Source organism: Pangasianodon hypophthalmus, chromosome 12 (assembly GCF_027358585.1).
Source record: "Pangasianodon hypophthalmus isolate fPanHyp1 chromosome 12, fPanHyp1.pri, whole genome shotgun sequence".
Taxonomy (NCBI): domain Eukaryota; kingdom Metazoa; phylum Chordata; class Actinopteri; order Siluriformes; family Pangasiidae; genus Pangasianodon; species Pangasianodon hypophthalmus.
Genome location: NC_069721.1, coordinates 8,237,658 through 8,263,467, shown reverse-complemented (window position 1 = coordinate 8,263,467; position 25,810 = coordinate 8,237,658). Strand labels below are relative to the sequence as shown.

General features: G+C 39.5%; 3 protein-coding genes across 4 annotated transcripts in view; 1 reads left to right on the top strand and 2 right to left on the bottom strand.

The window, feature by feature from the left end:
• The window catches only part of myof (myoferlin), a 32,345-nt gene extending 31,896 nt beyond the window's left edge, over positions 1 to 449 (bottom strand). Inside the window, exon 1 of the mRNA XM_026915138.3 lies at positions 52 to 449. Coding sequence (XP_026770939.3) covers positions 52 to 139 — 88 coding nt within the window. The 5' untranslated portion in view covers positions 140 to 449. The remainder of the gene's footprint in view (positions 1 to 51) is intronic.
• Positions 450 to 1,912: 1,463 nt separating this feature from the next.
• Positions 1,913 to 14,371, bottom strand: tubgcp2 (tubulin, gamma complex associated protein 2). Of its 2 annotated transcripts, none has more exons than XM_026915893.3 (18): positions 14,219 to 14,371; positions 13,522 to 13,689; positions 12,226 to 12,354; positions 11,651 to 11,827; positions 10,285 to 10,444; positions 8,989 to 9,196; positions 7,209 to 7,408; positions 6,414 to 6,603; positions 6,064 to 6,209; positions 5,781 to 5,961; positions 5,399 to 5,579; positions 4,992 to 5,164; positions 4,769 to 4,897; positions 4,281 to 4,401; positions 4,023 to 4,166; positions 2,904 to 3,032; positions 2,608 to 2,771; positions 1,913 to 2,347 (listed from the first exon to the last, which is right to left on the bottom strand). In XM_026915893.3, exons 2-18 carry the CDS (start codon positions 13,669 to 13,671, stop codon positions 2,272 to 2,274), a joined length of 2,658 nt encoding a protein of 885 aa, XP_026771694.2. In that variant the 5' UTR covers positions 13,672 to 13,689; positions 14,219 to 14,371; the 3' UTR covers positions 1,913 to 2,271. The 2 variants fall into 2 exon arrangements, with proteins under 2 accessions (XP_026771694.2, XP_034165509.2); XM_034309618.2 differs by lacking the exon at positions 14,219 to 14,371 and adding an exon at positions 14,068 to 14,206.
• An 8,998-nt stretch (positions 14,372 to 23,369) lies between these two features.
• On the top strand, positions 23,370 to 25,364 carry LOC113527290 (galanin receptor 2a). Its single transcript, XM_026914925.3, has one exon. The coding sequence runs from the start codon at positions 23,839 to 23,841 to the stop codon at positions 25,126 to 25,128; it is 1,290 nt and encodes a 429-aa protein (XP_026770726.2). The 5' UTR covers positions 23,370 to 23,838; the 3' UTR covers positions 25,129 to 25,364.
• The last annotated feature ends 446 nt before the right edge of the window (positions 25,365 to 25,810 follow it).

Genomic DNA, 25,810 nt, shown 5'->3' with positions numbered 1-25,810 from the left:
CATTTCCCAGATGTCATACTCTCTGGTCTGTGAGTCTGCCTCAGTATTTACCTTTAAACACCACAGATGCGATGGGGTCCGGACTGCCCAGCTTCTTTTTAGGAAGACCCGAAGCAGACTCAACCACAACACGCAACATGACTGATGCACGCCGAAAAAGAGTCCAGAAAGATTTTTAAAGGTGTTTTTTTTTATTATCCTGTCATCATGCCTGAGTGTTTTGGCTATAGTCCTCAGTTTTGTTTCCTCAGTGAAGTTAAAGCAAATGAGCTGCAGGGCAGGACACTGGGAGGAGGGTGTGGATTTACACCACATCAGCACTACACCTACCTGCTCTAATCATGACCCTGAGGAGGAAACCTGATCAGGGAATGCTAAGAACACATCGTTATTTTCTGTATATGAGCTGAACATGTCTAACAATAAGGTTAAACCAGAAGGAGGTGAACAAAACATCCATGAGCATCACATTTAAAACGAAGATGTAGTCAGTGAACAAAGACGCGGCTCTCTGTCGCCCTCTAGTGGTGAACATGAGGAACATTCACTCACAAGCAGTGTGCTCAATGTCAATACAAACAGCTTTATTGAACAGTCTTTTACAGGTAAAGGTCATTTTAAAATAAAATAAGTTATATGCGTAATACAATACATTTTTGCCTTTCAAAGGGCAAGTAAGGGAAAGCAAGATACAATTATTAAGGATATTTTACACCACCCAGAGCTGTTATTTACATAACATCAATACTAACTTGCTTTGAATATTCTCTCTTCCTGGTTTCTTTTTTTCTTTCCTGAATCCTATTATTATTTAACCACAGGCAGTGCATAAAGTCATGGAGATTTGTCCAAGCTGAGGGTTTATTTTTCACACAAATCTAAATTTTTCAATTTCTTCTCATTCACATTCTCCATGCTATTGAGCACTTGTCAGCTGTCTATTGCATTAATACACTATACGGCTGAAAGTATGTAGACACCTGACCATCACACACATATGTGCTTCTTCCCCAAACTGCTGCCATAAAGTTGGAAGTAGACAATTTTATAGGATGTCTTTGTATGCTGTAGCATTACAATTTCCCTATACTGGAACTAATCATTTTCCAGCACGACAATGTCCCTGTGCACAAAGTGAGCTCCATGAAGACATGGTTTGCGTTTGTCAAAGTTTGTATGGAAGAACTCAAGTATCCTGCACAGAGCCATGACCTCAACCCCACTGAACACCTTTGCGATGAACTGAAATACTGACTGCACCCCAGGCCTCCTCACCTGACCTCACTAATGCTCTTGTGGCTGAATGAGCACAAATCCCCACAGCCACACTCCAAAATCTAGTGGAAAGCCTTCCCAGAAGAGTGGAGGATATTATAACAGCAAAGGGGGACTAAATCTGGAATGGGATGTTCAAAAAACACATAAGAATGTGATGGTTAGGTGTCCACAACTTTTGGCTATACAGTGTACATCACATCATTTGCATTACACTTTTTCTGACAGCATTTATATGCCATATTGTTCACTGCATCTTTGCACTTCACTGTATTGTTTTGTAATTGTATTGTGCTGTTGTATTAATTTCATTCTGATTTTTATTGTGCCTTATTTTAACTCTAGGTATTACTCAGTTTGAGCATCAGGTAAGGAATTACTGTGTTTTTATGCTGTAAACCTATTATACATCACAGGTCTGGTCTTACTATTGTGAGCCATATTTTCTGCACATTACTGTTATACTTAATGTAATTTTGCTGAAACAATCTGCACTAACTTTGATAACTATGCTGACAAAAATCCTAGGGTCAAAAGCAATACTTCTAGCAATAATTCTCTGGGGCATTAGCAAGTGTGCAAAGTGTGTTGCCACTGGCTACTCCATAAGTGTATGATTACTTTAAAGTTTCTGAACTTTACAACAATAACACTGGTGTTTATTGGGTTGAGCGTTAAAAGAAACGAATCAGTAATGAAAAACAAACATCACAAACACTGCTCATTTTGTTAGAATGCAATATTTCTTAAAGAATTGCTTATATTACAACACAACACTGCTACATGTCCTGTGGAAGAATAAAGACACATCGAACTACTCAGCCATGGCCGAGCTGTTATTTAAATGTACGGTAAAACTCTTCTGAATAGACTTTTAGGTAATGTGATGGGTACAGCGTGTTCATTTTAAACATAATTGTAAGGAGCAGAACATGCCATTAGGCCCCTTATTGCTGCCTGATGTGTACTTTATGAAGGTTCTTGTGTAGGAGAGTGTTACGTGGCAGCCTTCTGACCCCGCTCAATCGCCATTCGCTCCAGACGCTCAGTGTAGAACCCGTTAAAGTCAAGCCTGCCAAAAAGCAAAAAAACACTCACCTATTGCAAGAGAGTTAAGTAGATTATGCTTGTTAGAACTGTATATGTGTGGTGGCGTGGGAAAACCCTTCACATGGTCCAATTTTGACATTTTATATTACATATAGTTCTTACAACTACAGGCTTTCCTGAACTATGTTTCTCTTTTCCATTCATCTCAACCACTAGTTTCGACATTCCACGAGTCTTCCCAGGCCACCGCAAATACACTTTATCCCTTAAGGGCTCACTCACCTGTAGATGATGTTGATCATGCTGTGCTCACAGTCATTGGTGCTGTAAATGCTCAGCTTGTCCAATAGGTCCAATAACAGTGTGCTGAAGTTACTGTCAAACTTACTGATGGTGCCTTCAAAGCCTGAGTCTGACTGCAGGGAATCAACATGCTCAGCTAAAAACTGCAAATGGACAGAAAGAAACATTTTGTCTTAAACAGTGCTATGTATGTTAAAAAAAAATACAACATTTAAGCTAATGAAGTGATATAAACCCTGTAGACAACACTGCACACAGCATTAAAAGTCTATTACCTTGGAGGCCAGTCTTTTCTTCTCAGCCTCCTCAGTGCGTTCGCTCTGTGTTGGAGGACCCTCCATGGTGCCATGTTCCAGAGTTAATCGGTTTATCTCACTGTCCATCCTCATGCTCTGCATGAATCGCTAGAACAAAATGATTGCTCTTAAGCCTGGGGTTAGACATCACAAAGGACGCAAACTGCACTCGACCGTGTCTCTTACCAAGTACCAAATTACGTTACCTTGAGGTCGATTCAAACATGACTATTAGTGAGGGAGCTCTCTGTTCGGCGAAATACAGAAAGTAATTTACTCTGAAATTTGTAAAAACAACGGACATTGATCCGTACCCGAGTAAAATCCTGTTTCTTGCTGGTAAACACTTAAATGGTAACTCTTTACATTAAGGTTCCTTTAAATTACATTATTAACATATTATTAACATATTAGTTAACATGAATAAACCATCAACTTTAGCGTTAATACACAATAACATTAACAAAGTAGCTAACTCTTTATAAATTCATTTTTTTTTTTTTTTTAAAGAATAAACCAAATTAGCCAAATAATCAATATCCGAATAAAACAATGTTCACACTACCAGTAAGAAAATTGAAATGACCAACATGAGAAACATCTTAATAAACGTGTTTCTGGTTGTTAAGTGCCAAAATTCAGAACTGAAGCCGAGGTTCTTGAAATTATTATTTATTTAATTATTATTATTATGCTGTAATTTAATTGTGGTAATTTATGTAGACTTATTTTTAGTCATGGAATGACTAAATATTAGTCAGTTTATGTGTATTTAATGAACTTATTTTGTTACTTTAAAATTACTTATGATCTATTAATGTTTATGGTTAGTTGAGGAAACCTTAATGTAAACTCAATGGTGTATTGTTCCTCACTTAAATGACAGTACCTCTCAAGGTAAATCTCCAGTTTAACAGGTATTTAGTGAACCAAGAACGCTACCATAGGTTAGTATACCCAGAAAGTACAGCTACACAAAACTCAAATATGAGTGCCACGATCATAAAAAAAGAAACTTAACAGCACAGACTCCAGTATTAAACTATTACGACAGCTTAACAATCCTGACCAATTCATCCTGAAACTGTCACTACACACCTGCATGCAGTTGGTGTACATGACGCACACAGACATGAGCTTGGAAAAAATCCTCAGCAGTTCAGGGTTGGTCAGCATGCAGTCTTTCAGACAGTTATCCAAGAAACTGGTGTGATGGCAAAGAACATCGTCAATATTGGACGCCTGCAAAGACAAAGAAATGAAGATGAATACCTTTTGCCTCTAGGTTGGAGAAAGTCAGTAAATGTTCATGGGGTTCTTCTAAACAAAGAAACTGAATAAAATGTCCTCTTTCACCGATTTCAGGTTGTTCTCCATGATGTGCCATGTCGGCTCCATGACCTCAAACATCATGTAGTACTGGATGTTCTGTACAAAGTTTAGCATGCGCTGCCTGAGAGCAAATGCACCAGCAAACCTAGCGACAGAAGAGAGAAAAAGACATTCAGTTGACACACAATGTTTAAACGCTAATAGACATCTAAAAAACTCTAAATTTATTGTGTATTTATTGTGTATTAGGAATGCACGTCCTTTCTACTTTTCCCTTTTTATCAAATACAGTATTCATTGTGGGCAAATAAGCTGCACTGCTGAGTTAATGCCTGGCCTCTGCACTGCAATTCGACATCATTGTCATTTAATAAAAAAAAAAAAAAAAAAAAAAAAAAAGTGCTAAATGTACCCAGTACTCAGCCTTTACACTTCTGCTGTCCAACACAACAACGTTTTCCAGTCTTGATGCTTGTAATAGAAAAACAGAGTCAGCAAATTTTTAATCTCACCATTTAGCAGAGTGTAGGGAGTACTGCTTGGCCGACTTGTTGCTGATCCAAACATTGCAGAGCAGCCTCTCGACATGCTTGCAATAAAACATGTGTCTGAACAGCATCTGATATCTTGTCAGTGCTTTCCTGCAAGAATAAATACAATGTTGACTCTCTCTGCTCAAAATCATACCGAATACCACAAGACTGCACATCACACGTCATACGTAAAGCTGTTTACCGGTTGATTATAAGTGACAGCGGCCATTTAACAATGTAGTCGAAAGAGAAAGCCTCGAGGCCACTGAGGGCCACCTCGGTGGGGTCGGCGTTGATGATAGCTTTTTCCTGCTTAGTCTCTATGGCCAAGACGCGCAGCAGCTGAGTAATGACATCATGGGGCATCAGGTCAATCTGGAAAACAACAGGAACCACATGAGCATTTTAAACTATTATTACTCCGTACAGGTACGAAAATGGCCCATTAACCTGACAGTTTGTGAATTTCACACACTGTTTCCATGGTATATAAAAGCCCTGCAGTCATATTGATGCCTAATAGTTAATGCTATTGTGAGGAATATTAAATTACTTAAATTGGGTTTAGGCAGAGCTTTAGGCAGTGATAAATATCCTTAAAAAATAGACCTTCAGATCATCTTTGAAGGGGTCTGTGTTGGCTGTGCTTGTTCTCAGAGCCAGCTCCAGCAGTGCCTCTAAGCGAGAAGGGATGATGTCATCAACAGGTTTCTTCAGCTCCTCTTCAGTGAGGTCCATGAAGTGCACAAAGAAGTCTCCCTTGTCCATCAGAAAGTAGTGCTTGATGGATCTAAAGACATACATACAGGATTGTTGATTTAGTAAATTTGCACATCATAACAGTACATAGGGCTGCACGTTCATACTTTTATACAGACATAATTTTTGGCAGCATGGTCTGGAGCATGGTCACAGTATAACCATCTGCTGTTTGGACTAAACCGAAACATAATTACTTTATATGAAGCTCATCAACATCCGGGACGTTTACCTGAGCCGAGACACCAGCTCCTTCTCCTCCATAAGAAAGTCCAGGAGAACCTTACTGGCATAGTTGTAGGCTTTCTCAATTTGCTCCACATATGCCCTCTCTTTTAAAGTGTAGAGAACCTCCTTTGCATCTGGACAGGTCACGTCTCGCCCACACTCCCTCACAACGTTCAGGTACTTCCCTGAGAGAAGAGAAATGACAAGAAGTCCATATTTATAATGAGCAGATCAAAAACATCTCAGCTATATCTCGTGTAATTTAACATAACAGTGATTCATCTCACCTGTACTTAGTATTTTATCTGCCATTTTTTGAAGGAAAGATGGGATTTTGTGCTGCACAATGGTGTATCTCTGATCCCAGTATTTGTCGTTATAGTCCTCCTGGATCTTCTCTTTCTGAAGCTCGTGTTCCTCAACCATGAACTCACTTTCAAAACAATATATCTGATTTAGTACACAATCAAATACTGCTTCAGCTGTCTATGATATTAGATTCCTCATATAGGAAATGAAAAGCAATAAACCTAAAGTAATCCAAATGAAGCTGAAAGAGTTATGCAGTCAGATCAGCAATACTGGATCAAAAACAACTAAAGCAATCCAAGTTGAGTGCTGTTTTTAATTTCTGTACCCGTATGGATCTTTGATGATTCCCCGGTAGGTCCACTTCTCCAGCATCTCAAAGTACGGGACACTGGCTGCTTTAGTGAGATAGAGGCACAGCTCTTGGGCTTGGCTGTCCCCAGTGTAGTTGAAGGTGCGATCATGAAGCAGACTTAACGTTGAGCCACCCATGCAGTCTCCTTTGTCCACTGAACTGGCTGCAGAAAAAAAAAAAAAAAAAAAAAACAGGACAAGAGAAGTAGCTCTTAGCTGACTCTCTGGATATATCACACACATCAATATACGGACAAGCATTATATGGTCAAGTATTATGCAAACCAATGGTCTAATGCAAACCAATCTTATGGCGTGGCTTTCATGCTTCAGAACTAATCTAGGCATTCAGCCACATGACTACTAAATGTGCTGGACCTGGGCATGTGCTAATAATAAAAGTTTTTACAATATTCGGCATGCACAGTATTGTAATAACAGGCACTTTAAAATATTGCTACCTCCTCTGCGTTTCATTTGAGAGGAACCTTGCTGAGCAGGCAGTGTTTCTGTGCAACAGCATTTGTGCTGCTAAGAAAGTCCACCCCATTTAGAAGACAGCATTTAAACAACTGCACTTTAAGGAGCATTAAATGCTTTTTCAGAGAAGACAATCCCATAATTATTTTCACCGGACAGTAGTTCTATTAAAGTTTAAAAACAACATGAATGATAACGCAAAAGACATATTAGCCAATTGTATGAGAGTCAGGTTCAGATTTCAGAAAAACTTTTACATTATAATGACTCAATGCAACAACATCTTTACCGATGGAGGCTAGAACCTCGATAGTGCGCATGGTGGGCTGGATGTAGAACCAGAGCTTCTGTAGGGAGAGCATGCCCTGCCTGTGAAGATGCTCTAGCTGGGTCACCAGGATGAGATACTCCTTCATCAGTGTCCTCATGGCCGCAGTGAGCGCGTGGTTCACCTGACCATACTCAAAGGAACACTTCTCCTCTGTGAAGCTGAAGGGCCATCCAAAGCATCAAATCAGACACAATGCAGATTAAGAGAGTTTAAATAATAGTCACAATAAGAGTTTTAAAAATTATATATATATATATATATATATATATATATATATATATATATATATATATATATATATATATATATATATATATATATATATATACACTATATTACCAAAAGTATTCGGTCACCTGCCTTGACTCACATATGAACTTAAGTGCCATCCCATTCCTAACCCATAGGGTTCAATATGATGTCGGTCCACCTTTTGCAGCTATTACAGCTTTAACTCTTCTGGGAAGGCTGTCCACAAGGTTGAGGAGTGTGTTTATAGGAATTTTTGACCATTCTTCCAAAAGCACATTGGTGAGGTCACACACTGATGTTGGACGAGAAGGCCTGGCTCTCAGTCTCCGCTCTAATTCATCCCAAACGTATTCTATCGGGTTCAGGTCAGGACTCTGTGCAGGCCAGTCAAGTTCATCCACACCAGACTCTGTCATCCATGTCTTTATGGACCTTGCTTTGTGCACTGGTGCACAGTCATGTTGGAAGAGGAAGGGGCCCGCTCCAAACTGTTCCCACAAGGTTGGGAGCATGGAATTGTCCAAAATGTTTTGGTATCCTGAAGCATTCAAAGTTCCTTTCACTGGAACTAAGGGGCCAAGCCCAACTCCTGAAAAACAACCTCACACCATAATTCCTCCTCCACCAAATTTCACACTCGGCACAATGCAGTCCGAAATGTACCGTTCTCCTGGCAACCTCCAAACCCAGACTCGTCCATCAGATTGCCAGATGGAAAAGCTTGATTCCTCACTCCAGAGAACGCGTCTCCACTGCTCTAGAGTCCAGTGGCGGCGTGCTTTACACCACTGCATCCAACGCTTTGCATTGCACTTGGTGATGTGTGGCTTGGATGCAGCTGCTCGGCCATGGAAACCCATTCCATGAAGCTCTCTGCGTACTGTACTTGGGCTAATCTGAAGGTCACATGAAGTTTGGAGCTCTGTAGCAAGTGACTGTGAAGAAAGTCGACGACCTCTTTGCACTATGCGCTTCAGCATCCGCTGACCCCTCTCCGTCAGTTTACGTGGCCTACCACTTCGTGGCTGAGTTGCTGTTGTTCCCAAACTCTTCCATTTTGTTATGATAAAGCTGACAGTTGACTGTGGAATATTTAGGAGCTAGGAAATTTCACGACTGGATTTGTTGCACAGGTGGCATCCTATGACAGTTCCACGCTGGAATTCACTGAGCTCCTGAGAGCGGCCCATTCTTTCACAAATGTTTGTAAAAACAGTCTGCATGCCTAAGTGCTTGATTTTATACACCTGTGGCCAGGCCAAGTGATTAGGACACCTGATTCTGATCATTTGGATGGGTGACCGAATACTTTTGGTAATATAGTGTATATATATATATATATATATATATGTATAGACCAAATTTGAACCTGCGTGTACTTTCAAGACCTCAAACGAAAATACTGATTTAGCTAATTCCAAAAATCCTTGAAAGAGAAATTGTAACCCAAACTGCTTCATGAATCAGATTAATTAATTTCACTAACCGTGTGACAGTGGAGTAACAGGATGCCACTGGTAATATCCGGTTCACAAGCTCCTTAATGGACATGTCCAGAGAAGGGTCTACTATAAAAGAGCGACTCTGTCTGCCGAGTACAGGCTGTGCTGTGATGTCTCGCCCATCCACACCAATCAGCACATACAGCAGGTCCTCAACCAGAGCTTGCTCCTGCACGGTCAGCGGCATTGTACCTGGAAACACATAAAAATAGGCAGCACATTTCCCATGTAACTCGTGCACTTCTGTGTTAATATTATAAAGTAGTAACATTGCAATCATAGCTCTGCAGTTAAGGCTCTAATAGTAATGGCCGGAAGGTTGTACGTTTAAAGCTTGTGAAAGTCAGAGAGAGAGACCTTTGTTTATTCTAGACACTGTATTCGGCCACTTTTGTAAGTCACATGTCTATTAAATGAATAGTAAAATAACTACACTGTAAATACCCAGACTATTCCAAGAAAAGAGAACTATTTTAGATTTATTTTTAAAGGTGCAGTTTGTAATGTTCAAAAGTATTCCTAGACCTGTAATATTCATATAAATTAAAGTGATTCACATCTACCATGCAATTTAATCTTGCTATTTTCTTTATTTTTACTTCTGATTACATTTTCTCTGGCCCAGAAATGAGCTCTGCCCCCAGTCAAAACAGTTGCTCGACTCTTCCCTAAAAGTGAATCTATGAGGCAGGCATACATGGTTTCATCTCAGGGAGACCGTCAGTTTAAATGTTGTCGCTGCATTTGCAATTCTCCAGTTAATAGAACGCTTTAAATTTTAATATAACATCTGATTTCATTGTAAACAGACTCATTTTTGCTGATAGACAGAAGTAAGATTAAGGCACAGTCAGCCCGTCCTGCTTATACTGTTTACGCAATAACTGGAAGTGTGGCCATCAGTGTTCATTTGTGCCCAGCGAAAGATAATGAATGGAGATTAGGTCTGCATCACCTCTGCTGACTTACACACTGCTGTTGAGAAAAGCTGAAACAATCTAAAATTAGATCTTACGGTCCTACTGAACGCTAAAGGTTAAAATTAAGGGTTAGGTGATCTTGCACTAATCTTTCTCAGAGGGAAAAAGTATTCTGGCTAGTGCATTGATGTACAATGAAATAATAAAAATAACAGTGTCTCCAAGAAAATAAATGCAGAAAATCATGCACTTAGTGTTGAGTATCTGTACAATCAGACTTTGTAAACCTGGCTGTAAAACTAACATGGATTCTTCAAGGAGCCATCTACACAGAAACCTTTAAGAGATCACGATACTTACCGATAGCCACGACTGGATCTCCCATTGGTGCAGAGCTAGTGATAAAATCTCCGATCAGAGCAGGTCTGTCATACACCCAGTTTGGGAAGACAGGAATAGGCTGTGTGGGGTTCTTCTTGTTGTGTCTGTCTCTTAGCAGCTTGCGGGTGACCTCAGCAGACTGAACATAGACAAGCAAACATGAATATTCAATTATCATATCACTTCAACTGCACGACTTTATAATCACAGTTATAAACAGCTAATGAATGTCTGCTGTTTAAAAGCACAAAACAGAATTGAATTATCATGTCATAGCATGACCGTGGCAAATAATCATTTCTGATTGGCTGGCAGGTGTCTCTTATATCCTCATATCAGAGTACCACTTATGTACACTATATGGCCATGACACCTGATCATTACATGTATATTTGTGGGCCTTCTCGAAACTATTGCCACAAAGTTGGACAAAGCAAGGTTTATAAAGTCATGGTTTGCCAAAGTTGGAGTAGAAGAACTCGAGTGTCCTGCACAGAGCCCTGACCTCAACCCCACTGAACACCTTTTGTTGTTACCATATAGTGTAGACCTGGTTAAATATTTAATTAAAAGGTCAGTAAATCAAACGTAATTAACAGTTAAGGCCTGGCCTAAAATTACACACACTCCCCAAAAATAAGAAAAAGAAATAATATGGATTTACACAGAATGGAGTTATTGAAAGTTTATAGAGCATGGAAATGTTTTAATTAAAAGCACCAAGAAGGGAGCGAGACAACAACCTCTGAGACCTAAGCATAGCTACAACTGTATCATTGCAGCCATGGGAAAGGTGACAAGTGGCCATGGTATAAGGAAACTAATGAACACCAATGCCCAGATTAATATCAGAAAACGTTATTATCATCATCAATAATTTGGAAGAAAAAAACACCACACCGCCTTCAGATAAGGGTGCTTTACAAAAAAGGCCAAAAACTCCTGAGCTGGAAGAGTTTGGAGTGACGGCACTTTTGAGTTTTTCTGAACTTTTATAAAGTGAATTGGGGGATTGGCTTCTCAGATTAGGGATACATGTGGTCCAAAATAAGACAACCTGAAAGACAACTACCTTTATACTATCTTTAGAGTTTATCTGAGGAGCACAAGCACTGCACTCTGAAGCTCCCTACCTAGGCGACCTCCTTCTGAATGAACTATCAGAGCACCGAGAATATATTACTTTCCACAGTAGTAATATTGTGTGTTAAATACCACAGTATACTGTGTACCTGATTAGTGGCACATGCCTAAGTGATGACTTCAGATTTTACAGTGATTAAAAATGAACACATTCTTATTTATGAAATAAACTTTCCAACTTGTTAAATAAATAAGGTAACACCTGTGGAACGTTGGAGCTGGCTGTGACATTCCCGAGTTTTTTGCGCAGTTCCTCCAGCTCCTGCATTGACATCTTGCTACTGGTTGGGGGAATACTGAAGGATGTCGTGCTGCTTGATGTCGCGTTCGCTGACATCTCTGATCTCTCCTTAGCATTTTGCTGCAGAAATTTCAGAGTCTGGGGAAAAACAACAGAAGTTATACAGTTGTAGGCCACTTTATCAGAGCAGTTAGTGATTATAACTCATTTAGTCCATGTAAAGTTTGTGTTAATCATCTTTATCCTTTCATCAATGGTCCATTTCTAACCCCAGGACTGCTACTGAATGGAAATATTGGTTGGTGGACTGTTCTCTCCCTAGCAATGGTGCTGACATTTTTACACTTGTATCATCTTATCAGTGTCATTACTGGGTTAAAAGAGAAGGGGTAAAAACTATATAGCAACAAATGGGTTAGTAATTGTATACCTACAAAATGCACCTGTGTGCATGGCACTCATGCACTCAACTGCCCATGCAGCACGATCTACTCTAAAACAATTAAAATATTCATTAGATCAGCCTTCAAACATACCTCCTTATCTTCAGTGAGCTTTGAGAGAAGATAAACCAGAGGATCCAAGTTGCGTGCATTTTTGGACTTCAGCTCTTCATATTTCCTCAAAAAGTCCTCGGGTGTTTTAGAGTGCTCTGCAATCTTCACCTGTAAAAACGCATCGGTTTAGTAGTTCCACTATGTGCTGCAGAGATAAAACGTTCATCACGGGGGCTTAAAGTAAAACCCCACCCTGAAACACACTGAATATGTTCATATTGAAATATTTGTGATGATTTCAGCTGCTGTAGTGTTCATTTGTTGGTCGGTGCTGTGCTTTCAGTATTCCTCCGAGACGTTAGTGGTTGTGTGCCAAGCTGACGTCACAGGGCGACACTGCGAGCGCAGTCACAGCGGAGTTTGATAGGAACAATAACTTTTTTTTTTCTTTTTTTTTTTTTTTTTTTTTTTACAATCTCGAATGGTCAGATTTCACTGATCCTAAAAACAAAAGAGCTTCTTTTCTCAACTGACGTTTGAGAAATCCTGTGTAGAAGTAGTGGAGACGTTATGGCAAACGTTCGACTCGAAAGTTCAGAATGTAACGCAGCTATATGACGCAGTTGCGCTCAGTTAAGCTAGTTAGTGATCTACGATGATGAGCATGATGGCGTTAACAGTGAATCGCCATCTTTAGTCAGAAATAAAAGAAGTAAGAACTGAATATAACTGCAAAACTATTCAGGAGGTAGGCAAACGTCATTGTTGGTAGCATAGGAAGTGAAAACAGACCAATGTGTAGAAAGAAGAAATTTAGACTAAGAAGTTTAAACTAAAAAAAGGCACGGTAGGTAGAGCTGCCATCTCTCAGCTCCAGGCTCCGCGGTCTGATCCTGAGCTCGGGTTACTAGATATGCTGTGTTTCACACGTTCTCCCTGAGTGGGTTTCCTCCAGGTTCTCCAGTTTCCTCCCACATCCTAAAAACACGCCTGTAGGAGGTCTGGCGTCTCTAAATTGCCCATAAGTGTGATTGTGTGTGTGTGTGTGTGTGTGTGTGTGTGTGTGTGTGTGTGTGTAGGGTGCACTGAGATGGACTGGAGACCCATCCTGGGTGTATTCCCAGCTCACCCCCAGTGTTCCCAGGATAGACTCTGGATCCTCTCTGACCCTGACCAGGATAAAGCTTACTGAAGAATGAATGAATGAATATACAAGTCAAGTCGTTCAGGATGCATTTTTTCTTTAAGTTTTGAACTAGAAGAAGGGATCAAAGACAGACATGTTATCTTATCTAACATATCATGCATATGTAAACCTGTAAGCCCAGGGCCTACCTTAGCACTGTGTGCAGAGACTGTGGTGGTAACATAAGGAGTCCTATTCTTCTGCAGTAAGTCAATGTACACCTCAGCCCCATCACCTCCTCTGACATGAAGGAGGCTGAGCAACTCGTTCACATCGTGGTGGATCCTGAACTCACTCATGGCTTCACTTTATCCTTCCTGGAGGGACACACAAATAAACAATATTCCCCTACTTTTAGCAGAAACTATTCCTGGACTCCTAGCTCTCTAGATAGTCGAATGAATACATTAACAATACAACATTTGAGCATCAGTAAACCTTAACTACAGGTTAAAATAACTACCCAAACTCAAATATCATATCATATATTTAATATACGACTATTTTTTACATCAGCAAGCTAGCCTACAGAGCTAATTTAATCGTCCTAGTGTTGCCCAGCTAGCTAGTTAGAACGTTAACGAAGGCTGAATCTAAACAGCTCCCTATTCCCTACATCTGTGCACTACACGCGCATAGAGCCTACGTCCTATCTAGTGCACTACATCTCTATTACGTATGCATTTGGAATTTACCGTAACCCAGCAATGGTTCATGGCTACCAAACACCAACAGTAAACTAAGTCAGGTCTATGCTATAGCGTTGCTATATGCTATACTGTTGATGCTAATAATTTGTCATTTTTAGCAAAAAGTACAGCTAAAGACACGCAAAAGTAACCTTACCACAGTTGTAGAAGCGTTGTGGCTAATTTCTTAACAACATTAACATCGCTAATGTGAAGTTAGAAACAAACAGCTAGGTATTTTTTTTCTTTTTCAGACGGACCCGCCAAAACAACCAGCATTACAAAATAAAAGTTCAATTTCATTTGTGTACAACAAAAAAATTTTGCTCAGTATAGCCGGGGAAAAATGATGAGAAATGAAAAAATGAAACAAATGCTAGGAAAGGGGAAGAAAAGAGGAGATGAGGATATCTTACTTATAATTCATTAATAATTACATTTGCAGTGAAGCGTTAGTGCAATGAAATATTACACTACATAATCAGAGCCCCTAAAGAACTTTTTTAAACGTATATATCTCATTAATTTTTCCCTTCATAAGTGACAGTAAGTGAATAAAGTTCCCTTCTCAAATCTAAACAAAACAGAAAAAGAAACGTGATAATTTTATCAGCAGCATTCAGTTGCGTGAAGATTAATGATGCTGTGCTCTATCAGTTATACACATCTTCAGTTAAAGCCTACAAATTGGTGATGATATATCTGGGATGGTGATTTATCTACCATCAGTACATGATAAGAATGTGCTGCTGAACAGTAGCTGACTCATGTTCACCGTGCTTTATTTATCATCTGAACACTGTTCTTTTATTCAGCGTACATACGTGGATCAGAGTCGTAGAAGGAACCAGCACTAGTTTCTGTGCAGACCTGAAGTGCTGAAGTCTGTGCAGGGGACGTCGAAGAGGGAAACACCCCCACCAGTCATTTGTAAAGTCTTTCCAAACTTAACTGATGAAAAGCATTTATTTCTATACTGTCATTATTGAACAGCCTGAATGATGGGCCTTTTGCTCTGATTATTCTTTGCTCTTAATGAGAATGTTTTCTCCAACCTATGAGTTTACATATTGATGTTTTTCAACATCAATATGTAAACTCATATTGCGCCCTGAGTCCCCTGGGATAGGCTCCAGGCTCCCTGCAACACTGTGTAGCATAAGCAGTATGGAAAATGGATGGATGGATCGGTAGGTGGATGGATGGATGGATGTTGGTCAAGTCAGGGGTGGATTGGTAAATCCTCTGGCCCTGGGCAGGAACTTAAGCACCCTCCTCTCTATCCTGCTACATATGAACGGATGCATGCACCCTGCAACATTATTCCTACATTACACATCCATCATGAGTATTTGATTAGTCTCAGTGATAAGCAGAAGGCATTCTTAATTTAGGTGACTGGCTTCTTCCTTGCTTTTCACCTCACAAACTCATTAACCAAATCGGCCAGCTGTTTACCCAGCTTCAACTCAGTGGCTCAGTGGTTAATCTTCTCTGGCTTCTCTTTCCTTTTTACATTTTTTTTTTCAATCAACTTACTTAGTGTGTGTTTACTGTTATCTATGTGTTTGTATTTCATCCACTTATCCAGTTCCAGTTAAAACCAATTAGGACTTAACTGACCACTTAGACTCACATGCCAATAATATTTAGAAATTTCAGATTGTGTGACTTACTTCATTGCCTTGTGTTCTGTCATGTTGTGTAACAGCGTAATGGCCTAATCGTTCACGTTAAATCTATGCTCGTCAAAGGCCCTCCTGTGTCCAGGGCCCCGGGTCAAGTTTAAATACAAAACATATAAACATTTCAGTATGCAGTAGTTACTTGTAACAAAAAGAAACAACCAGTAGTAATGCTGCTGATCATTCTTTTTATGCATTGCACTTTAGGCCTTAAGACGAATGTCTTAACCCACATTTATATGATATATATATTTTATATACACATACATACATCCTTTTAAAATATAGAAACCTTAAGGATTCTTTGGTTGTCCCTATTGGAGACCCTTAAAGGTGCTATGTCATATCATGAGTTTATTCCATGATGTTAAGAAGCACAGGCCTAATCCAGTGGAATATTGATCTGCACATAAGCAAGGCAAAAACATTTCTTTATCTTTCATACATATAATATATATGGATAATATAACTAAAGCTGATATTTGAACAGAATTAAAAGTGCAATAGTAATTTTTTTTTAAATTTCTTACTTGTACAAATAACCAGGAGAATTCAAGATTCAAGATTTTTATTTGTCACATACACAGTTAAGTGAGGTGAAGTGAAGTGACTTGTGGCCAAGTATGGTGGCCTATACTCGGAATTTGTGCTCTGCATTTAACCCATCCAAGTGCACACACAGTAGTGAACACACACACACACACACACAGTAGTGAACACACACCTGGAGCAGTGGGCAGCCTTTTTTTTTTGCCGCGGCGCCCGGGGAGCAGTTGGGGGTTCGGTGCCTTGCTCAAGGGTCTCACCTGAGTCGTGGTATTGAGGGTGGAAGAGAGCGCTGGTCATTCACTCCCCCCACCTACAATCCCTGCTGCACCTGAGACTCAAACCCACGACCTTCGGATTACAAGATACAAGTTCTCTAACCAATTAAATACAGTATATAACTTGCTGTGAAACAAAAACCTGGCCTGCTCCTTCTTAGACTGTGCATTAATAAAACCTAAATTAAAAATAAGAAATGAATAAGAAATAAGAAGAAATAAGAAATATTTGTACAGGAATGTGCAAAAATAGTAATATACAAAATATGCAGTTATGTTACGTGTAGTAACAATACAAAGTGCAGTGTGTGGAGTGTTAGTGGAATGCACAGTGACAAGAGAGGCTTTGTGGAGTTCTAAGAGAGATGTATGGTGAACATATCTTTGTTGAGGTGTCTGATGGCCTGGGGAAGAAGCGCCTCCTGAGCCTCTCAGTTTTAGCCATCAGACAAATATGTAGAACATGAAAATATGTAGAACATGCTAAAAAATTACTTAAGCAATGGCCTCTGCACTAGTGTATTCTGTATAAAACCCCATTTGGAAAACTATGCTATAGTCGGGAGGGCTTGTTTGTGTTTACATGGGTCTCCTGTCAGTCCTTTTACAGACATTCCCCAAAGCCCCTTCATTCCACCCCCATCTCAGTCTGTTCAGAAACAATAAATATGTCGAAAATTGGTAAGCACTCAGCGCAGCCAGATAATTCTCCTGTGAACAAAAAACCACTGTGCTTTGAAAAAATACTTTAGAACAAGTCATGCAGTACAACCAGAATAAAAACCATAATGGAATAAATTATTATTGGTGAAGGAAATGAAGCTGGATGCAGAATTAGCGATATTGCTCCTGGATGGGTATGTAAACACAATCTGTATAAAGCTTTGAATTGTTTGACTGGTCTGCTTTACATACCAAATTAAGTAGATATGCTTTTTTACATTACAAAGAAAAACAGGACAACAAAGGAACTTTTGACCATTCTCATAAATCACTATGAGCTGGATATTACATGTTTTAGTGTTATAACTTGACTTTGTGGCAGCTGAATAAGCTCTCCTGTTGCTTATAATACTAACAATGCTAATACTTATTATTTAAAAAAAAAAAACAAAAAAACAGGGCAGCAAAGTCAGTCTTGACCATTTTAATAAATCATTATCAGCCAATTTTTGCATGTTTGTAGTGTTATAAACTGTGAAACCAGCCCTATAGAGATCTGATTTTTATTAACCAGTTAAGGTCCTCTTGGTGATGAGTTGAATGCGGTGTGTTAAATAAAATGCTTTGAGCTTTTGCTTTTGTGGTAATACTCTTAATGTAAGATTTTATACTTGGAATTCTGATCATGCTTCATGGCTAAGAGGTGCATCAATCACAAACCAAGTCAGATCTGACACCACATTCAACTCATCACCAACAAGGCCGTAATTGGTTAATAAAAATCAGATCACTATAGGGCTGGTTTCACAGTCCAGTAAGAAGTATAAAACTGGATTCTAGTTTGTACTGACAGGTTGCAATTTAAATGAAATAAATATGAATTTTAAAGGTGCACTAGGCAGAATATATCTAGGGTTTGTGCCTAAAGTTTAAATTGGTGGTGATAATAAGGATTTAAATAAGATTTTGTTCTACGTCTTGAGCCTGCTCCCAAGTTCCTGCCCATGTACACAAAGCTCCACCTCGAGAACCTACAGCGGTTCAACTGCAGTGGTTCAACTTTTATGCTAGTACTCTTACTGTAAGATTTTAAACTTGGAATTCTGATCATGCTTCATGGCTAAGAGGTGCATCAATCACAAATGAAGTCAGCTCTTGATGCGTTTTAACATCTGGGTAATCTGACCTTGAGAGATGAATGGAAATCCAGTGCGTGTTTTGAAGACACTGATTAATCGTGATAAAGACGGCTGAAAACCTGACGGCTGAAAACCATTATAATAGACCATTATCTTCACATCCCACGTGGCATTTGGGAAGTTCTCAAAAAAACGGTTAAATGTGCTAAGTTTGGCGAGTGTGTATAAGCCCTGTTGCTTCTGTGAATGTGAAGCTTGTCAACACCATACTGTGAATAGAATACATTATAATATCTCTTTCCAGCTGCCACTAGAGAAACACCTCATTCCCGGAATAATGACTCACAGTCAACAAGAAGAAAATGAAGTGTCATGTCACCGATTCAATCCAGATCCCATGTGACTCCCCACAAATAAGATCGTCTACTCAGACCCCACTTTAAATTGTCTAAAAGAGACTGACAGTAGAAGGAGAATAATGCTGAAGCTTTGTCATGCATCAACCGAATCTCAAGCTGTTGTTCAAAGCTGAAGAGGTAAAACGTCTGTAGCATGGTGGAATGGTTATTTCCCTGTGCATTATCCTTGTATGTTAATGTAATGTAGGCCGAATCATTGTAAACTGATAGCACTTGGGTTTTGATTTGACATATAACAAATTTTACGATTTAACAACAAGAACTCTTCCTATCTTTACCGTCTCTAATAGCTTACATTCGTACTGCCTTGAATATGTGCCATATATAATATTTTGGAGAACTTTTTCTATAGCAGATGGTGTGGGTGTTTTCCTTTCATAGGTCCTGAACCTGTTCATACGGGATAATTTAGTGCTTCCTTCCTTGTACAGTTCCTGTTACATTCCCCAAGGTTTGTGTGAGGCATTTACAAGGAACATTATGAACTTCTAAGAAATTCTATCTAAAATGCACAAGTACTTGGTAATATCATGTAAGTAAACATTTCAAAGTTTCAAGATTTAATGTTCATTGTCAAAGGCAAAATTTCAGAGGCTAAGAGCCATTGCATCCATGCAGGCCACCATCTGATAATTCTTTTTGATGAATTACTTTTGATTTATGCTGTTTTGCCTAAGATATATCTATTTTCCTTATGTCTTTCATTTTTGCACATTTTTTGCAAATTTGTGTAGCACAATCAAGCACTTCTTATGTTCCTCATCAGTGTCTAAGTTCATATGCAGCAATCAAGATCATAGTATGGAGTATTTTATGTATACACGTACATAGTATTCTCCGAAGATAGACAGAGAGAGGAGGGAAGTAGTAAAATGTGCAGCATAGTATGCAAAGCCTCCGGAGAAAAAGGATGTTTCATTTCAGGGGGGAAAAAAAATTCATCATCAAGCATTTAAAGCTGTAGGAGCTGAAACTAGCACATGTTTGTTTAAAGTATAACATTCTTTCCAAGGTTTTCTGGAGACTTCTTCATCTCAAACGTTCTTCATTTCATTACTGCCGTAGCAACAAGTAGCAGTGCTAACATCCATTGTTGTTAATAATTTCCCTAATGTATATTTGATTTATTTTTTTTTTTTGCAGGAAACACAATAAACAGCTCCTGTGGTGATGCACGAGCAGTGTTGAGTAATAAAAATGGATCCTTTAGGGTTTGTAATCTCGTTGGCCTGTTAGTAAATGTCGAATGGTTGTCGATGACAGCGCTATAGATAATATAAGATAATTTCATTTATTTCACTCCTGATGAGCATGTCTCTCATGTTTTTGTCCCATCCGTACAAGATTGGTGGAGGTTCTCTAAAAAGTAAAGCGGTCTCTTTGTCATGCTAGAGTACAATTTCAGCCAATAATTAATTAATTACTGAGACAATAAGTGAGCACCAGAGAAATTCTCCCAGGCCATGCCAATGACTTATTTAGGAAATCCATACAAATATTTGCACATATGAGTTCTCTGGAGGAAGTAATCTATTTTTAATTGCTAAAATGTGTACTGAAAGTAGAAACATTGTCCAGAAAAAGACACATTTTTGCACCCTAAGTCATAGTCAGTGTATAGTAAATGTACAACAGCAGTCCTTAAATTCTAAGTATATACTTCAGTGTCCATTTAACTAAACAAACGAAAGACTAGTCTTACATGTAAAACTGCAGTGACAAGCCCTAAGTCAGTATCTTGGGTGGAATTTGGAGAAAGAAGACCCAAACAGCTGGAGCTCTTCAAGTGTGCATGAAGCAGTGACAAAAATGTCATCAATCAGTCTGAGAAACAGTGTGGATACATGTGCAGTAAATTGTTCAGAAACCTTTTGCTCTGTTAATTCAGTAAAGAGGTTCACAAGAAAGAAGTTAAAACTTCCTATCTGAGAATAATATTTAGAATTATAACTGAAGTGTTTTAGTGCTAACACAAGTTCGAGTCTTAACGGAATTTCCCTTTTGAGGGTTTCTTTTCCGGTCACACACTGAGGAAATGTTTTAAAGCTCCCAATCCATCTTCATTTCGAAAGACTGTGTATAAACTTTTTGATCTCTGTAGAAAAAAGACAATTGTCTAGATGGAGAGTCTAGTGGTTTACCTAGATGTAGGTAAACAGTGAGTTGAAAATGTTATCTAAAAGCTGGTTATAATAGGACATCCACAGAGCTCCAGAATTGTTTGCACAATTCAAGAGATGATTGCATTACATCAACATTTTTCGTTAAAGCAACCACAAAAATAACTTATATATTTTATATAAAATAATGGTATTTTTTTTCTCAAAATATGCATGGCAAAATTACTGGCATATAAGGAATATTTAAAAATAAATGCAAATAGATTTTCATTCTTGAAAAACATTTCAGTTGCACACATAAAACCCATCATCCATCATTACGGGGAAAACTAAACAGCTTTCAGCAGAAAAGAGACTGTTTAGAATATCATTCAGTGAATATATTATTCATTTAATATATTCACTTTTGCTCATTTTTTAAAAGGATGCCAATAATTCCTGAGTAGACTGTGTCTGGACAGCTGCTAAGTTTTTTTTTTCCTTCTCTGTGTGTCTGGTGCATTAAATCCATTTTTTTGCGTCATTTCACAAAATAAAGTGCCTTTTTTAAAAAAAAAAAAAAAATGGACTATGCCTTCAGGCTAGATTAATTCAGGGCATGTGAAGCTTGAATTCATCACTAGCGTTCTTATCATCAGCATTAAAATAAGGCCTGACCAAATGTGCATGTCTTCATATACATATATTCTGACTGCAGGAATATGAATATGCTTTTGAACAAAAGTTCAGAGGGTTCAGTTGGTTTACATGGCTGGTTTGGTTTGCATTCACTGACATTCATCTAACTAAACATCCAATTATCACTCAAATGCTCTGCACTGATTTTCTGGAGTGGCTGTAGGTAGGTAAAAAGGCCACAGTATCAAACATCAGTTCAAATTCACACTCTTTATGAGGATCTTTAAGAGGATTATTTTCTGAGTAGAATTTCATAGTACAATTTCTCATCAAGTCCTGAACGTTCAGTCAGTATTAGATCTCATCTTTTTCATTCGTTGCTTCTTTCTGGAGCTGACTCCGGGGTCTTTTATCTAGCAAGCCTGTCGGTTTTAAAGCTCAATGGGTCAAGAACACCAGGTGCTTTCCTCTCTCTTAATTCACCTTAAAGGAGCTGAGCAGATGGTCTTCATCCTGAGCGCCTTATCTTTCCATGTCTCAGACACAGGGAATAGTTGGACTCATATTTGACGTAATCTTGTTGTTATAGCTGCGTGTGAGCCTTTGCAGAATCCAAAAAAAAATCTTAGTAACTGTTTCAGTGATAAGAGGCTAAAAAGGGTGAAAACACAGGATATATAAATACCTATTTAAATACAAAGCCCATTCTGGACCAGATAGCACATTGAGACAACTTAGCGTGCTTTAAGATGAAAATAAACATCTGTGGTTTGAGAACTGTCCATCTTATCTCGAAATAAGCAGGTATAAACAGTTATTCTGAATGACTATGTAGAACAAATGGATCCCCCCCCCATGTGCACGTATTACCGCACATACAGTGTGAATATATGACTGTAAGGCAAGCTTACATTATTTTGCTACTTTATCTTATCTTATACAGGCTATCAGAGTAATTTTATTTCAAGGCAGTGTTCTGACAAATTGTCTTACTTATCTAAAGCGTTTCTGCACATGCTCCCTTCACGTGTGCACGCCCATAAATACATACTATATACAGTTTATATATAGGAGCATGGTGGTTTAGTGGTTAGCACGCTTGCCTCGCATCTCCAGGGTTGGGGGCTTGAGTCCTGCCTCTGCCTGCATGTTCTCCCTGTGCCTCAGGGGTTTCCTCTGGGTACTCTGGGTTCCTCCCCAGTCCATGCACTGTAGGCTGATTAGCATTTCCAAATTGTTTGATTGTGCCCTGCAATGGATTGGCACCTCATCCAGGGTGTCCCCTGCCTTATGCCCAATGGTCCCTGGGATAGGGTCCAGGCTCCTCCACAACCCTGTGTAGGAGAAGCAATACAGAAAATGAATATATATACATGCAAAGTGCTAGAGGTATTTTCTGATCCAAATATGCCACCTATAGATTAATGCTGTAAAGTCACAGTCACAGTTGTAAAGTAGACAAAATAGGATAAAAAAAAACAACACAAAAAGACGATAGGACAGTTTGATAAATCATAAACTGGCAAATCGTCAGAGCACCAACAATTTTAATCATGATAATAATTTTATTCTGAAATGATCTGAATGTGAGTCACGTGGCACTAAAATGTCACGAGAAGTAATATTTTATCTGAGAACAGAGGCTTTTTTTTTGACTTAAGGAAATTTCCTCTTTAAATTAAAGACATTAATTGACATTAAATGGACTTCACAGGTTAGGCTTTAGGAACTTGGACTCATCATCATCATCATCATCATGAGCATCATCATCATCATCATGAGGTTTCACGTGCACAGATGTGCAGCATATAGTCTACACAGTGCCAGAGGGTTTGCCAGCGCGTGCGCACGCCTCCTGTCCGCGCGCGCCAACTTTTCTCACCTTCATGTGAGTGGCAGTTTGATGACAGCGCACGCTCACCTGTTTCTCCCCCAGGGCTAAATCCTTCATTCCCCCGACATTCCAGCTGTGGATGTGTGGACTGTGCAACTTTTGGAGCGGCATCAGTAAAGACGCGAGGCGCAGTGCGTGTCTGATTTTTTTGCAAGCGCTTTTCACCGAGCAGCACTCTGGTGCAGCTGGAGCTCCTTATGATGGCGATCGACGGTATTATTACAATCATTCATTCCTAATTACATGCGTGTGTTGTAAATGATGCTGAAAGGACGTGTCTCTTTTTCTTTGCTTGCCGGAGCAGCGCGTCCTGATCACCTGCATGTCTCTGTTTATTGAGGTCGGACATTTTCCTGACGCGAGTGGATTGTTCATGAGGAGACGATGAGCAGATTAGAACACAAATAGACAAAACATGAATTTTTCAAGCATTTATGCCAAATTTGGACACCTTCTGCCGACCAACTTTTCTTTCCTGAGACAGGACAATAATGGGAGTATCATTCATGATTCCCTGCCCTTTGCTGCAGACTTTCTTTTTGCAGGACACGAGCCTGGCACAATTGTCCTGATGGTCATGTATTTGGTGTCCTTTCTGACAGGATTTGTGGGGAATATTATGGCGCTCTTGGTCCTGAGTCGAAGAAGGAACAGACTAGCTGGTGCCTCCACTACCAGAAAGCTGCTGATAAACTTGGCTGTGTGTGACATGATGGTGGTGTGTGTGTGCATGCCTGTGAACTTGGGTCACCAGGTGTACAATGCTTGGGTGTTTGGGGACTTGTTGTGTCGCGCGGTGCCGTTCGTTCAGGCCGTTTCCGTGTCCGCAAGTGTCTTGAGCCTGGCTGTCATAAGCTTGAACCGGTACTACAACGTTCACAGCCCACTACGTGCACGATCCTTCTTCACCGGTAGGAAGATTTGTGCGATGATAGCCATGGTGTGGACGGTGTCGTCCGGGCTGTGTGCTCCGTTGGTCTTTATGAACGAGACCAAGATGCTTTCCTTGACAATGGATGGCTCACACGTGATAACGGTGTGTGTCGAGGCCTGGTCTAAAGCACGACTGCGCCTAGGCTACAACTTTTTACTTTTCTGCGCCCTGTATGGCTTTCCAGTCCTCTTCAACCTCATCATATGTTTTCTCACTACCTGGAAACTATGGAGTGCAGATGACCAGTTTAGTGAAGCTGCCATGTCAAGCTCAACCCGGTCAGCAGCGCGGCTGAAGTCGCGCAAGAAAATAGCCAAGATGGTGCTAGCCCTGGTGGTGCTTTTTACCTTCTCCTGGCTTCCTCTCTATGTAGTGGATATCTGGATTGACTTCAACATGCCAGGCTCTTTGGACAGAGAAGTTCTGGGCCACGTTGAGCACAGTTGGGTGTTGCAGAGCCGACCTTTCGCGCAGTGGCTTGGCCTCACCAACTCAGCACTCAACCCGCTCTGCTACTGCTTTGTGGGCGACCTGTACAGGTCTGCAAAAAGGTTCAGGAAGAGCTACAGAGAGAAAATGGCCTCTGTTTTTAACGCGTCTCAGAGACCATCTTCCTCCGTGAACTCTGCCCTCAAACTTCAGTCGTATGCGTCATCCACAAAATACAGCACTGGAAAGCAGAGATGGGCAGGCTGCTATATTTTCAGTAACAGATTAAACAGAAGCAAAAGCATGTCTGCCATAAGTGTGTGTGAGACTGTATTTGGTTGATGGATATATGCCTGAATACACAACACAGTCCCCAGTGTTCAAATAATACTTTTATTATTGAATTTACTATTACAGCACTGGACACTAAACTTATAAAAACTAAAACAAGGTTAGTTCAGTATTATTTCTTTAACTGTTATTGCAATATTGTTTTTTCTGCAATGTACAAATGGTCGCTCTAACAAACCACAATTCAGAAAAGTCCAGGGATGTAGTCAGTGGTAATTTTGATAAATTTCTTTTTTTTTTTTTTGCTGTATAGTCTGTAATGAGAAGCCCTATTCCAATACTGTAAGAGTTAATTTGACTAATATCAATAATATCATATTACATTTTGCTGGTTGTGTTGATTTGTAAGGGAATCAAGTCAAGTGTTTTTTATTGTCATTCCTCTGTAAAGCTTGTATACATCGAGACAAAATGTTGTTTCCTCAGGACCATGGTGTAACACAATGACACAATACACTACATAAAGTGCAAATTCACGACAGTGTGCAACAAGTACACACAATACAATAAACACACAAGGTGGTGCATGTCAACTAGAAAGGACAACAAAATACAACAGAAGTAAGATAGAAAGAAATGATATCTGTGTCGAGGTTTTTTGTTTTTTTGCTAATTAATGTATTTTTCTCGTGTAACCTCGTGTGAGTGGTGAAACAGATGTAACTGTGTACCT